This window comes from Sus scrofa, chromosome 1 (assembly GCF_054392235.1).
Source record: "Sus scrofa isolate SSC_HxYL_T2T_F1_AM1 chromosome 1, Sscrofa_HxYL_maternal_Yorkshire_Landrace_v2.0, whole genome shotgun sequence".
NCBI classification, from domain to species: domain Eukaryota; kingdom Metazoa; phylum Chordata; class Mammalia; order Artiodactyla; family Suidae; genus Sus; species Sus scrofa.
The window spans coordinates 190406971-190423112 of NC_139383.1; the positions used below are offsets into that span (position 1 = coordinate 190406971).

At 39.8% G+C, this 16142-nt stretch overlaps 1 protein-coding gene across 10 annotated transcripts in view; it reads left to right on the forward strand.

Annotated features, from left to right (window-relative positions):
* Positions 1 to 12428, forward strand: part of KLHDC1 (kelch domain containing 1) — a 64979-nt gene extending 52551 nt beyond the window's left edge. For 4 of the 10 annotated variants that reach the window (XM_084980672.1, XM_084980675.1, XM_021101378.2 and 1 more), the window contains 3 exons: positions 87 to 171; positions 2740 to 2792; positions 10902 to 12428. In XM_084980672.1, the coding sequence (XP_084836798.1) occupies positions 87 to 171; positions 2740 to 2792; positions 10902 to 11088 (325 nt within the window). In that variant the 3' untranslated portion in view covers positions 11089 to 12428. Of the gene's footprint in view, positions 1 to 86; positions 172 to 2516; positions 2588 to 2739; positions 2793 to 10901 lie in introns of all 10 variants that reach the window. The other 6 variants (XM_021101387.2, XM_021101396.2, XR_014818214.1 and 3 more) reach the window with 5 other exon arrangements.
* The last annotated feature ends 3714 nt before the right edge of the window (positions 12429 to 16142 follow it).

Sequence of the window (16142 nt, forward strand, 5' to 3'; positions counted from 1 at the left end):
GAGTGTGCAATTTAAAATTGATTTATATGTAATGTAAACTTTCTTCCTTGATAGTATTTCATTGTTATATAAATTTTCAATCACAGGTTATGGCACACAGCCTGCTTGGGAAAAGAAAATGAAATAATGGTATTTGGTGGGAGCAAAGATGATTTACTGTCCTTGGATACAGTAAGAAAATTTCCTATTTCCTCTGAGTAATTGTGTTTCTCATACTAAATAGCTGTTCAAAAAGATAGTTGATATTCCCACATTGAAAAATATGGAGGAGCATGAGTGGCTTTTGTGAAGCATTTCAGGATATTAAAGGTTTATAAATCAAAACAGGTCTATTAACTTCATTAGTCAAAGAAAGGACAACTCTTCCTTTCCTTTTCTCTTTTTTCTAGTTTTATTGAATTAAAATATTTATAAATAATATCTGATACATAAAAGCTATGTAGTGCAGATGGAAACTTCTAAGTATAATCATACATACTCATGAAATTTGCTGCCTAACTTAATAGCAAGAACATTCTCAACTCTAGCTTTTCCCCTCAAGAGAAAAACTATTTTGAAATATTTAAAGTGTATTTTTATTTTATGCGCCTTTTGCCACTGCTTCACCCTTGTTTTACATTTGAGTTTAAACATTCAAATTTAAAAATGTGATGAAACTAAAGTCAAAGGGATAAATGAGTAGCATTTGGGAAGTATCATTCTTTCACTCCTAGCACCTTGGGGAATTCAGAGAGATGGCCACTCTCATGCTCTGTACATGATGGGGCAGCAGCTCAGGATTGGTTGCTCTGGTTTGCATAGGACACTTGGGAATAGCTGGCCTCTGAGCCATCAGAGATGGGCTACAATGGCCAGAGCCCACCCAAGAGGGCCCAGTGCCCTTTCACCTCTTCAGGCGTAGTTATATCCAAAGTTGTCCCTAAGGAGTGGAGAGCCCTGAAATAAGATGTCTTCTATCCAGAGAATTTGGTTTATGTTAAGGTTCTGAGCCCTCCACTTAAATGTTATATATAATGAAAGTTTTAGAACTTCCTTTGGCTAAGAATTCAGTGCTTCAATAAAAGATGAATACCACACACAGTTCCTGTTATGGTGCAGGGGTAACAAACCCAGCTAGTATCCATGAGGATGTGGGTTTAATCCCTGGCCTCACTCAGTGGGTTGAGGATCTAGTGTTGCTGTGAGCTGTGGTGGGTCATAGATGCAGCTGGGATTTGGCTTTGCTATGCCTGTGATGTAGACCAGCAGCTGCAGCTGTTTCGACCCCTAGTTTGGAAACTTCCATATGCCACAGGGGCAGCTCTAAAAAGCAAAAAAAAAAAACAAAAAAAAAACCACCAAAAAACCACAAAACCACAGTTTTACCTGTAATTAAAAAAAAACCCACTCAAAAAAAAATGCAAATATTGTGGTTTGTCTTCTCTTTCTTGGTCACTAGAAATCTTTATTTAGGATATAAAATTTATCATGAAAATATGAGTTCTGATTAAAAATCATGATTATAAATTATGAAATTCTAAAGACCTATAAGAAAGGATTAGAAAAATTTTCTGCTGATTCCTCCACTTTAACTTTTTTTTTCTTTTTAGGGCTGTACCTGCAGCATATGGTAGTTCCCAGGCTAGAGGTCGAGTCAGCCTACTCCACAGCCACAGCAACAGCAACTCAGGATCCAGTCTGAGTTTTTGACCTACACCACAGCTCACAGCAATGCCAGATCCTTAACCCACTGAATGAGGCCGGGGATTTAACCCGCATCTTCATGGATACTAGTCAAGCTCGTTACCGCTAAGCCACACTGGGAGTTTCCCACACTAACTTTTAGATAAGGGTCATTATTCAAAAAAATCTTTTGGATCTATGATTCTTAAGTTAGGAACTCCCAGGGAATCCATTACCTGGAAAAAAAGAGAGATTGGATAAAGAGGAAATTTTTTTTTTTCTTTTTAGGGCCACACCTATAGCAAATGGAAGTTCCCAGGCTAGGGGTCAAATCTGAGCTGTAGCTGCTAGCCTATGCCACAGCCAACCCAGCAACTCCAGATCTGAGCCACATCTGTGACCTGCACCACAGCTTGTGGCAATGCCAGATCCTTAAGCCACTGAGTGAGGCCAGGGACTGAACCTGCATCCTCATGGATGCTAGTTGGGATACTAACCTGCAGAGCTACAATAGGAACTCCAAGAGGAGATTTTTTTTTTTTTTTGTCTTTTGTCTTTTTAGGGCCCCACCCATGGCATATGGAGGTTCCCAGGCTAGGGGTCAAATCGGAGCTGTAGCTGCTGGATCCTTAACCCACTGAGCAAGGCCAGGGATGGAACCTTCATCCATCTGGATACTAGTCGGGTTTGTTAACCACTGAGCCACAACAGAAACTCCCCAAGAGGAGATTTTTAAATGAGTTATTTGGAAACAAAATTATACTTGAAAAACGAAAATCTTGAAAACCACTACTCTTCTCATTTTGAAACCACTGTTCTAAAAGAAATCATGTTTCTGATTTTAAAATTTTCAGGCTGTGGCTAGGCAAAAGTTTGGTCATTGAAAAAATGGTAATGATGTATCCAAAGTTTGTGTAGCTAGCAGGTATGTGTATATTTGTGTATGTGTGTGTGTGTGAGTAGCTAGAGATTTATTTGCTGCTTTACATAATTTTACATTTATAAAATAAAAATATTCAATTATTAATATATTATTTTTATCAAAAGTCTTGATAACTCCTTTTTTATGTTGATTAGGGTCATTGTAATGATTTACTGATCTTTCAAACACAGCCTTATTCACTACTCAGGTAAGAAAATTCATTACTTTAAAATGTATATGCTATTAATATATGGTAATTTATTCCTTTTTGGGAAACATAATATTTTTCTGGTGTTTATGAATTTAATTTAAGCTTATGTCTTACTTAAGAGTATAATCAAATTTGTAATGAGCCATACACTGGTGTGACTTTTAAAATTAAAATACACAGGGAGTTCCCGTTGTGGCTCAATGGTTAACAAACCCAACTCACATCCATGAAGATGCGGGTTTGATCCCTGGCCTTGCTCAGTGGGTTAAGGATCTGGCGTTGCCGTGAGCTATGTTGTTTGTCGCATAGGCAGCTTGGATCCTGTGTTGCTGTGGCTGTGGTGTAGGCCGATGGCTACAGCTCCAATTGGATCCCTAGCCCGGGAAGCTCCATATGCTGTGGGTGTGGCCCTAAAAAGACAAAAAACATATACAATATAGTCACATTTTTATTTTGTTTCTAAAATTGAGTTTAGTCCATATAGGAATGAAAAGCATACTGTATTTCCTTGATTCCAGGCCTGACTTTTTTCATATTTTAACTTTTCTGAAATTAGAGCATGTCTGATAATAGACACCACATATATGTGCATTTAATTTAGTAGAATTTCTTTTTTTAACCCCAGCATTGTTATTAAATTGGTAGTGTGTCTTATAATGTTTTATCCCATGCATTCTTACAAAAGGAATATATACAAAGTTTAGTGGGCAGATTGTGGAAAAAGCCCTTATCTTTGCCAGTGAGAGTGGAGGAAGAATGTAAGTGAAGAAGAAGGTGCCCAGTGAATAAGCATGGGTATTTTATGCAGCAGGATACCATGGTGAAGGCATGGGGGATAGGGGAGTGGAAGAGAGAGAGAAAGAAGTTTACATGCTCTGTGTCAAAGAATGAACTGTATCTTCCAGATGTTCCACAGTTTACATCACTTGAAAACCACTGTATTAGGTCAAACTGGACATTCCTAAAGTCCCTCTTAGACACTCCTTCTGTTAGATACTCCTTTTGAAGTTCTCCAAGAAATTCTGATGTGTGGTGATTCCCAAACTTGTCTGCACATCAAAATCTCCTGGAGAGCTTCAAAAATATTGATGGCTGTGTTCCATCTCCACAGATTGTGATTTGATTGGTCTAGGGTATGGTCTGGACTTTGGGATTTTTTAAAGTACAGAAGGTAATTTCTTTGTGCAAATAGAGTTTAGAAATAACTGCTATAATGGCTTATCCTGTCTTGTATTGCTACTTAACTTTTGTTGTGAACATAACTACTTTCCCTTAGTAGATTATAAGTTCTTTATACACAGGAATCAAGAAATACAATATTTCAGTGTCTACTATGGGAAGGCACTGTGTTATAAAATGAAAGTCGTGACCTTTCCCTTAAATTGCTGGTAATATAGAAGGCGAGTTTTTCAAACAACCATAATATAAAAATAAAATTGCTTTGAGAGGAACACATACAAAGTTCATAGGAATACTAGAGAAGAAGGCCCTTGGTTAAGATGGCAAAAGTTAGGGAAGTCTTTGCCAAGGAGGAAGGATTTGAGACAAGAATTTGCTGTGGACAAGAAGTGTAAAGGTGTTAGTGCAAGATATACATACATATCATATATATGATATGTATGCATGAAAACTGACTTCTTGAATAGTCCTGGTACATAAGTATGAGGTGAGGAGTTGTCAGAAATGAAGTTGGACAAGAAATCAGAACTGGGAGTTCCCATTGTGGCTCAATGGTAACGAACCTGACTAGTATCCATGAAGATGTGGGTTCAATCCCTGGCCTCACTCAGTGGGCTGAGGATCTGGGGTTGCTGTGGTGAACTGTGTTCTAGGTCACAGATGGGGCTCAGATCCTGCATTGCTGTGGCTGTGGCTATAGCTGGCAGCTACAGCTCCAATTTGACCTTCCATATGCCACAGGAAAAAAAGAAAGAGGAAAAAGAAAAAAGAAATCAGAACTACATGGCATCTAGCACCTGTGTCTCTCACACAGAAAGAAGAGTTTACATTATCTTTTAGAAGTCAGAAAGCATTGAAAAAATTGGAGCAGAGGAATGAGATCATATTACAAGTTACAAAATTCCTTTAGTGGAGTTCCCGCCATGGCTCTGTGGGTTAAGGACCCAATGATGTCTCTGTGAGGATGCGGATTCCATCCCTGTCCTTGCTCAGTGGGTAAAGGATCTGGTGTTGCTGCAAGTTGCAGTGTAGGTTGCAGATGTGGCTTGGATCTGGTGTAGCCATGGCTGTGGTATAGGCCAGCAACATCATCTCCAATTTGACTGCGAGCTTGGGGGCTTCCATTTGCCACAGGCGTGGCCATTAAAAAAAAAAGAAAATCCTTTGGTAACACTGTAGATGAGAAGTTGGAGGGATATGTGTCTGGATTAGGAAAGTTGCATTGGTTAGGTACAAAGAAATAGCCTGGTGTAGAAAGTGGATGGAGACAGAGATATTTAGCAGGCTGAGTGGACTTGGTAGTTGAATGGATGCTAAGGGAAAAAAAGAGGGAAGAATTAGTGACAGGATATGGAGAAGGCATTGTGTTTGCAGGTGGGATGGGGTAGAAGTAATGAACTTGACTTGGGGTATATTAAGCTTGAAGGGCTCATGAGATCTCTAGAGGAGCTTCCCATTAAATAGTTAAGTGTGTGGAGCGTGGAGCGAGGTCCAGGCTGGATGTAAAGATTTAAGACCCACTGGAGTATGAATGGGTGTGGGTTAGTTCTGCCCAGGGTGGATTTTGAGAGTGAGGGTGAAACCAGCAACTGAGCATTAAAAACTTTAATAATGATAAAAAAATTAAAAAATAAAAGCTTAAAAAATATGACATTTGAGGAGGCAGAGAGAGTGACTAGAATTTAAGGAGGAGCAGGAACTAATGGGAGCACGAGACCTGAGAGAGGCAGGAACTAGAGATAGGACGACTGATCTCTTAAGGAGATCACAGAACATGTGGATTGGAAAGTACCAGGGTGGGGGGCAGTACTAAGCTCTTGTTGGTAAAGTAAAGGTGGAGGCCAGGGTGATTTCGGGGGCTGAGCACCCATACCTGGGAAGAAAGGAGCATATTTGTTTCTGTGCTCAGAGAAGAAGCCACTGCAGAGTACATTTTTAGAAACACAGTAAGTTAAGGGGAAATTAATGGAGCAGGGTCTTGAGGAGGTGGATTTTAGCAAACAGGTAATATCCTTTGATTGGAGGAAGAATAATTTTCTTTTAAAATAGTGGGAAAGGAGTTCCCTGGTGGCTCAATGGGTTAAGGATCCAGCGTTGTCACTACCATGGATCAGGTCACTGCTGTGATGTGGGTTTGATCTCTGGCTCTGGAATTTCTGTATGCCATGAATGAAGCAAAAAAAATAATGGGGAGTGAAGGAAGTATAGATATAGAAACAGATGCATTTGTTGGTTGGGGGCAGGGAACTTGGCTTGATAGGTTCTCTGATAAGAAAGAAGAGAGGTGAGGACATGAACTTAAGAAGGGTAGTGATGGAGTTCCTGTTGTGGCTCAGCGAGTTACATGGTATCCATGTAGGATGCAACCCACCTTGTATCCTTGAGGAAGCAAGTTTGACTCCTGGCCTTGCTCAGTGGTTTAGGATCTGGTATTGCTGCAAGCTGCAGCTAGGCCGTTGCTGTGTGCTGCAGCTCAGATTTGACCCCTATCCTGGGAATTTCCATATGCCAAGGATGTGGCCCTAAAAAGAAAGAAAAAAAAAAAAGATGGTGAAGATGTGACAGAACTGTTGAAATGACTATGAGCAGATGCTGACTAGGGAGGTGTAATAGCGTAGTGCTGAGCTGTCAGGAGGGTTCAGCTGCAATGGAGCAGAATCAATATGCCTACAGAAATGTGGTTTCCTCCAGCAGCACTGAGCCGCCAGGTTGCAAGTGCAGTAAGGAGATGGTTGGCTGGGTTTCCCCGTGTTGGAGTTGAGGCAGGATGGTACCACAGAGGGACAGTGGAGGTTAAAGTTACTGGCAAGAGAATGAGTGTGTATGGACAGTCTGGATAGGAAAGAAAGTTAAAACCAGAGGGGTCTTATTATTTGGAGAATGGGAAGAGTCAAAGGAGTAAAGGGGCGTGAGAATTAAAAGGCTACAAGCTTATGGGCCCAGAGGAGGATATGGAAGTTTAAGATTTCAGAGGTGGAACTGCCCTGAGTGAGCTCCTAAGAGTAAAAAGGGTTTTCTACACAGTTGCGAAGATCAGTCAGGAGACAAGACTGTGCTAGTCCAGGGCCAGAGTCCTCAATGTGGGGGAGGGGCGGGGAATGAGCAGGGGTTAATGGATGACCACAGGGAGGGTGAACGGATAGCACCCTGGGAGCAGATGTGAGGAGGGAGGAGAACACACACTAATGTTGGCTCCTTGACTGAAAACGGGAATGGGGGAGATTTGTCCTCTTTTCTCTCAAGAAGGCTGTACACAAAGCAATTTTCTTAGATTCACTTAAAGCAAGGACAGTAAGTCCGAGGAAGCCAGGGTGTTTATAGACATGGCTGGTGTTCCAGAAAATACAAAGGAGTGGTTTGGAAGGGAAGGGAAGCAGTAATGGGGAAGATGAACCCAACAGAAGGAGGGAAGCCAAGGACAGACAGGGACTCAGGGTGGCCATGAGGCAAGCGTCTTGCTATTCCCCCATGGCACATAGTACATGCCCTTTTGATGCTGAGCATGTTTGGATACAATAAAACTTGAATATAGAAGGAATTTAATGGTATTTACTGTTGCATGAGGCAGGTTCTCCATAACCAGTTGTCCACAGGGCAGCCAGCATGATCATTCTGCTTTAAATTTGAAATCAGAAGGCATTTAGCACTTACTGTGTTGAGACACAGGGAAAAAACAAAGATAAATAGTACATGGCTCCTCTTCCCAAAAGAGGATATTATCTAATATCCTTGTGGAATCATGCTTATCATACCTTAGGATGGAACTATACATATATATACCTACTTACATATATTTATATATGTCTTCACTAAGTTATATATATATATATAATTTATTCTGATAAAAATCAGGTATACTTACTAATAAAATTCATATATTATGAAAAGTATATGATTAAAAAAATTACTTAGAAGCTATTACCCACAATGATTGTTGTGTGAATTTGGCATTGTAGAGAGTTTGGAGTGTATCTTTCTAAACTTTAAAATGAAAAACATGGACCTAAACATGCTGAGAGATGAGTGGTCTTTGTGAGAGCAGAGTGTGTGTGTGTGTGTGTGTGTGTGTGTGTGTGTGTGTGTGTATTAAGGGGCAAATTATGCACGTTTTATAAAATGCTTTTAAAATTCATATTATGTACATACAGTTCCTGTCGTGGCTCAGTGGTTAACAAACCTGACTATTATCCATGAGGACGCAGATTTGATCCCTGGCCTTGCTCAGTGGGTTAAAGATCTGGCATTGCCATGAGCTGTAGTGTAGGTTGAAAATGCAGCTCGGATCCCATGTCGCTGTGGCTGCAGCGTGGGCCACAGCTCTGATTTGACCCCTAGCCTGAAAACCTCCATATGCCGTGGGGTGTGGCTCTAAAAAGACAAAAGACAAAAGACAAAAAAAAAAAAAAAAAATCCACCTCATTATGGATATCTTTAATGTAAATATATAATCATTCAGTGTAATCTGTATTTCTGTTTGTAACAGTTGTACAAGTGTTCTGTTTCATGTAAGTGCAATTTATTTGCTAGTCTGTTGGTGCATATTTAGGATATCTAAAATTTTTGGTGATTATAAAAGTTATGTATGTAATACTCTCATATATTCCTATGGAAAACTTGTATATCACCTCAGCAGACATTCCTAGAAGGAATATTGATAGATCAAAGCACATTTTGTTTGATGATGACTCTTCAGTGGCTCCCACTGCCCTTGGAGAAACTACAGCTTCCTCACCATGGTGTTCAGGGCCCCCCTTCTCTCCATTTCACTTTTTACCCTGACCAGACCCTCACACTCTGCCCTTCAGCTGTGTGTGAACCACTAAATTGCAGTAATTGTAATAAATCTGATTTCTCATCTCTAGGGTTTCGCCAGTATGTTTCTTCTATCTGGATTATTTTAGATTATTTAATTTGCTGAGACTCCCAAGATCTCAGCCTGGACCTCCCATCTGGAAGGTACTCTGGCTTGCTGAAGTTGTTTTAGTTATTCTTCCTGTCTGATTCCTGTAGAACCCTATACCCATCATGGGAATTTCATTTTATCCCAGTCACAACATTTATAGCACCTTATTGCTAGCTGTTGAGCCTCTTCACCAAATTGTAATCTCCTTGAATGTTGAATTAGAGTTTTTCTCAATGTCAGGTTTCCTACTTTTAAGACAGTACCTAGTAGGTAGTACACACTAATAAATACTTGTGGCATCTGTTAATGAATGGTAATGACAGAGTCCATCTCCTCATCTGATTCTCCCCTCCCCCATTGTAGAAGGGCCATAGGAACTATTGAGTCACCATAGCAGCTGAGTTAAGTTTACACCAGGTATAAGATTCATTTCATTTTTTTGTACTATTTCTGTATCTGTGTGGAATATTTTCCATCTTCTTTTTTAGAGTTTTCACAGAATAGAAAAGGCTTCAGAAAATATGGAAGAAGATATAAATCTCTAGGAGTTCCCACTGTGGCTCAGTGGTAACGAATCTGACTAGTATCCATAGGACACGGGTTCAGGTTCGATCCCTGGCCCCGCTCAGTGGGTTAAGGATCCGGTGTTGCCATGAGCTGTGGTGTATGTTGAAGATTTTCGCTTGGATCCTGGGTGGCTGTGGCTGTGGCTTAGGCTGACAGCTACACTTCCAATTTGACCCATAGCCTGGAAACGTCCATAGGCTGCAGGTGCAGCCCTAAAAAGGAAAAAAAAAAAAAAAAAGGGATGTAAATCTCTGGAGTATAAATCCTGGTAAAAATGGCAACTGAGGTTGACCACTGCAGAATTAAATGATTGTATTTTTAGAACTTTTTAAAAAGATGTACTTTTTTTTTTTTTTTTTTTTTTTGCCATGGCATGCATAAGTTCCTGGGCCAGACTGAACCTGGGCCACAGCAGTGACCCAAGCTGCTGCAGTGACAATGTGGGGTCCTTAACCTGCTGTGCGACAGGAAAACTGCTTACTTTTTTGAAGTTCTCAGCTGAAATAGATACTCTTTTGATAGCTTTTATCTTAATCAGCTTTCTTTTGGTTTTAAAGTGTAGAACCCTTTTCAAAGTAGCTTAGGATAAAAAAGGAATTGTATTTGGAAGGACACTGTTCTTTAATGGACTCAAAGGGGAAAAAATGAACACCCAGGCCTCCAGAAGGGAAGAACCACAGGTGGATTCTCACTGGCTTGTCCTGTGTCGCTGCTCTGTGCTTCTCTCCAGACCCAATCTCTCTGGGTCAGCTGAAGTCCATTATGCAGCCCAGTGCAGTCCTTTCTACAGGGGCTACCGGGAGGGCGGGGTCACATGGTCTAAAATGGACGGATGCTGCATCTTGGGGTGGTGGAAGAGAAAGACAGTTGGCAGTGAGGAGTAAATGGCTGTTGGGCAGGAAGGATACATGAAAAGGGGTCTGCCTGACAAACCAGCTTTGAAATCAGGCGTGAGTTTTTTTTACTTAAAGAACATTGTGCATGGTAAGTTGTAACCTAATTTTGGTCCCATATAATCCTAGACTATAAAAATATACAATTACTGTGGTGCTCTGGAAAGAATATATTTCCTGTCATGTAATAAACAATACAAAGGGAGTATGTAATCATGTAAAATTTTTATAATTTTTTTTTGGCTTTTTAGGGCCGCACCTGTGGCATATGGAGGTTCCCAGGCTAGGGGTCTAATCGGAGCTACAGCTGTCAGCTTACGCCACAGCAACTCAGGATCTGAGCTTCGTCTGTGACCCACACCACAGCTCACAGCAACATTGGATCCTTAACCGAGCCAGGCTAGGGATCGAACCCACAACCCCATGGTTCCTAGTTGGATTCGTTTCCTCTGCGCCACGATGGGAACTCCAAAGATAATGGTCTTATTTTTTATAGTACTTACCTACAAATATTTTATAAGTTCGGGTTCAAACACTAATAATTCTGTTATGTTTTGTTTACAGGTTATGCCTTGACTGCATTGGTAAAAATGCTATCATTTTAGAAAGTCAGATATCTTTATTACCTCCGAAACTTCTCCAACAAGTACTCAAAAAAATAACATTTTGGACTGCAGCTAATCACCGAGAAGAACAAAGGGCCCAAAAAGAAGAAACCGAAAATAAGTATCAGTGGATCAGTGGCAATTAAGTTGTTATATATTCTATACATTTAATATGTTCAAACATTGTAATCAGACTGTATATTTACCTCCCTCTCAAATTGGAGGCTTTATTTAGAGGATAAAGTTTGAAACAAAAATTCTATGTTAAAGTGATTTTATGGCATGAGATATGTAGGAAGATGTTAATGGCAGATTAATTTATATTTGTAAATCAATTTCCTAATAAGCTGCAGAAAAAATATACTTTCTGAAAGTAAGTACAATTGTAAGAGACTTTAACTCACTGTGTCCTCTTTACTGGAAAGGTGATAGAAATTTGAGGAGAATAGGAAATTACCCCCAAGGACTTTATGAATCCCCCAACATAGATATATAAAAACATCTCCTATCAACTTTCAGAAAGAATAGATTTTTCTCAAGTCACTTTAAAATTACATAAAGCTTTCCATTAAATAACTCAAGTGTTTAAATACCGAATATAGCTGGCCAAAATGATAAAACAGGCAAACACCAGTGTGGTATTAAATATTGAACTCCTACCTACCTTTTATCACTTACCTAGTAAAGTATTCGTCCTTACCTTTATTTGAGTAGGGGACTAAATGTCTTCAACTGTCTTTCTGTGACCATTAAGTTATTAGTGCGTCCAATTTTGTATGTATATAAAGACCATGTTTGAAAGTATCTCAAATGGAGATTTATTTATCATACAGGCTTTGAAATATTGAGACACCTTAAAATACATTTTGCCTTGGAGGAGTACTTCTAAAATAATTGTCAACAAATTGTGAAGTGGGATAAGTTACTAATTTGCCTTTCTAGAAATTCCTCAGTTTGGCCCATACCATTCTGCAGAGTTGGTGCTCAAGACCCAGATATTCAAAACATGTTATTTTCCCATTTGTTTTCAGTATTAACTGCCTATAAAGAAATGGAAAATGAATATTTATCTTTATATTCCTTAAATAGTACTTTTGTCATAATGAAGAGATTGTTCCTTATCACAGTCATACTCATCCATTGAATTACTAATAACAATGAATTACTAAAAATCTCGGTATATAAAATTACCCTCTAGCATACCACCACACGGGGTGTCTCTGAAACTTAAAATGTTAGAGTAAATATATTTCTATATTGAAATATATGTATAATTTACAATGAAAATTATAGTAGTTTATAGAGCTCCTAAATTTTAGAGATATATTTTATATATATGTACTGTATTTTGGATGTGTAAAGCTTCTATTTATGTATTGAAATATTTTGTGTTTACATCTTATTTATTATACCAACTATATAGAATTACTATTTTCCTAGTATTGTTAGTATGAACCAGTCATTAGAATTGATTGTGCAAACCATATTTCAGTGTAAGTTTTCATTTTTTCTTACTGTTTTTATGCTGAATAACAGATTTAGAAAGTGAATCTCACAGGTAATATGCATCTGAGAAGTAATTATTTTATTACTGTGAACCTCAGCATCAGCATTTTCTACAGAAAAGAAAATCAAAATATCAAAATCTAATAGATAGTAACAGATGCCAGTGAGTGGAACACTTTTTTCTTTTTTTTAAGGGCTGCACCCACAGCATATGGAAGTTCCCAGGCTAGGGGTTGAATCAGAGCTAGGCAGGTGGCTGGCCGATACCATAGCCACAGGAACGCCAGATCTGAGAAGTCTGCAAACTACACCACAGCTCATGGCAATGACTCATCCCCAACTCACTGATCGAGGCCAGGGATTGAACCTGAATCCTCATGGATACTAGTCGGGTTCATTTCTGTTGCACGACAGCAGAAACTCTGGAATGAACATTTTTTAAAATGGCTTCTGGATTATGTGAATACCTTCTCTAGCCTCTTAGAACAGCACTTCGTTTTTTTTTTTTTTTTTTTTTTTTTTGTCTTTTTTGCTATTTCTTGGGCCGCTCCCTCGGCATATGGAGGTTCCCAAGCTAGGGGTCTAATAGGAGCTGTAGCCGCCAGCCTACGCCAGAGCCACAGCAACGCGGGATCTGAGCCATGTCTGCAACCTACACCACAGCTCATGGCAACACCGGATCGTTAACCCACTGAGCAAGGGCAAGGACCGAACCTGCAACCTCATGGTTCCTAGTCGGATTCGTTAACCACTGCGCCACGACGGGAACTCCAGCACTTCAGTTTTTAAATGGTTTATCTAAATATTAAAAGTTAGCCCCCTCAAAACACACACACTCACTTAGGCTTCAAGAGAATGAAAATCTATGTATAATCCGTGGCTCATGAAACTGGTGCTGTTTTTATTTGACTTAATATATTGTTGCTGCTTCAAAAATTTCTATGTTCTGAGGTAGCCCCATAGTAGGAGTGACAGGGAATTCTGGCCTGATCTTCAGTTTCCAAAACTTGGCTTAAACCAGGGCTTCCCTGATGTTAGGAGCAGTAGAAATCTGAGAGCCAGCACAGCCGGTTTTCAAGATCCCTAGTCAAGGGTGTTCACTCCTCACGTGTTACCACTGATGCTTTACTTTGTGTTGACCTGTGCAGTGGGAAGGAGTCCATGCAACCACAGTCTCCTTTCTCTCTGAACTCTCCTTTATGGGTTCTCTGAAATGTAACTCTAGAGGATTGATGTTTTATTTTTCAGGTGGTTTACAAAATTAGTTTCCAGACTGGTTCTCAAGGAAAAAGAATTTCTAGCCATCTTTATAATGTCTATCAGGATATTCTTCCAGTTGTCAGAAAGGATTCTTTTGAGGTATTACTACCATGTTTAGAGTGATACAGTAATAGCATACCTGGAGTTCCCATCGTGGCTCAGTGGTTAACAAATCCGACTAGGAACCATGAGGTTGCGGGTTCCATCCCTGGCCTCGCTCAGTGGGTTGAGGATCCAGCGTTGCCGTGAACTGTGGTGTAGGTCGCAGACATGGCTCGGATCTTGCATTGCTGTGACTCTGGCGTGGGCCGGCGACTACAGCTTTAATTAGACCCCTACCATGGGAACCTCCATGTGCCACAGGTGCAGCCCTAGAAAAGACAAAAAGACAAAAAAAAAAAAAAAAAAAAAAAAAGTAATAGCATACCAAAGTTAATGTACTTTTTTTCCAAATAGTATCTTTGCATAAACACTTTTTAAAAAATTATTAGCCTTTTGGTAGAAGCTTAAGTTCTTTAGAACTTCATGCTGTCAGCCTAGGAACAAAGTGATGTTTTCACCACTTTGTACATTATTTATATGTATGTATGTGTGAAAGAGAAATAATATAAAATAAACTCAGCAGGCTAGAATAATTTTCAAGGTAGTACATACTGTCTGAAAAATTAAAATTTTGGAGTTCCTGTTGTGGCTCAGTGGAAATAAATCTGACTAGTATCCATGAGGACGCAGGTTCGTTCCTGGCCTTGCTCAGTGGGTTAAGGATCTGTGTTGTGGTGAGCTATGGTTTAGGTCGCAGACATGACTCAGATCTGGCGTGGCCATGGCTGTGGCTGTGGCCGGCAGCTTCAGTTCTGATTCGACCCCTAGCTTGGGAACGTCCATAGGCCACGGGTGTGGCCCTAAAAAGAAAAAAAAAATTAAAATTTTGACTTTAGAATATTTCAAAGGAAAAGAATCGGTTTTAGAAGCAAATAATACCCCTTCCCACCTTTTTTTCCATTGTATTAATGTGAGTCTGTTGGAATTTCCTGTTTGATGAAGTTACTGTATGGTCCACCATGTGGGTATAGCAAGAACATTTCTTCTACCCATGCAATGGACTGAATATTTGTATCCCCACAAAATTCATATGTTGAAACCCAAAAAGACCCCCAATGTGAAATTTTCTGGAGGTGGGATATTTGAAAAGGTAATTAGGTTTAGATGAGGTCTTGAGGGTGAAGATCCCATGATGGGATTAGTGTCCTCCGAGGAAGGGAAGAGACCAGAGCTTGCACATGCTCTCTCTTCCCACCCTATGGAGATGCAGTGAGAAGGCAGCCACCTGCAAAGCCAGAAGAGGGCCCTCACTAAGAACCAAAGCTGTCAGCACCTTGATCTCGGACTTCCCAGCCTCCAGAACTGTGAAATGTCTGTTGTTTAAGCCACCAGGTCCATGGTATTTCATTATAGCTTCCTGAGCTTAGACACGCCTGAAGTCCATAGTTTACATTAAGGCTCACTCTTGGTGGTGTACATTTAATGGGTTTAGACAATTGTATAGTGATATGTATCCACCTTTATAGCATCATACGTAATATTTTCACTGCCCTCAAAATCCTGCTTTGCTCTGCCTGGTCCTTTCTCCCTCTGACCTCACCCTTGGCAACCATGGATATTTTACTGTCTTCATAGTTTGCCTTTTCCATGTTATATAATTAGAATTATATCATATGTGCCCTTTTCAGATTGGCTTATTTCACTGGTAATATGCATTTAAGTTCCCTACATGTCTTTTCATGGCTTCAAAAGATGCCTTATTTCTTTTCAGCACTGAATAATATTCTATTGTCTGAATGTACTACAGTAATTTTTTATAATTTTCTACATAATCATGCCATCTATGAACAAAGGCACTTGATTTCTTCCTTCCCAACCTTTTCCCCCTTTTTGTCTTACTGCATAAGCGAAGACATCCAGTAGGCTGTTGAAAGGTAGTGGTGGGAGGGGATGTCCTTTCCTTATTCCTCTAGTTTCTCATCATTAAGAATAGTAGTAATTGTACATTTTTTGTAGATGTTCCTTACGAAGTTAAGGAAGTTCCTCTATATTCCTAGTTTGCCAAGAGGTTTGTTTTTTAATCATGAATAGGTGTTGGATGTTATTAAATGCTTTTTCTTTCTTTGTCTTTTTTTTTAAGGGCTGCACCTGTGGCATATGGAAGTTCCCAGGCCAGGGGTTGAATCAAAGCTGCAGCTGCTGGTCTACTGCCACAACCACAGCAGTGCAGGATCTGAGCCACATCTGTGACCTATACCGTAGCTCATGGCAATGCCAGATCCTTAACTCACTGAGCAGGGCCAGGGAGGAAACCCATGTCTTCATGGATACTAGTCAGGTTCATTACTGCTGAGCCACATCAGGAACTCTTAAAAGCATTAATAGATGCTTT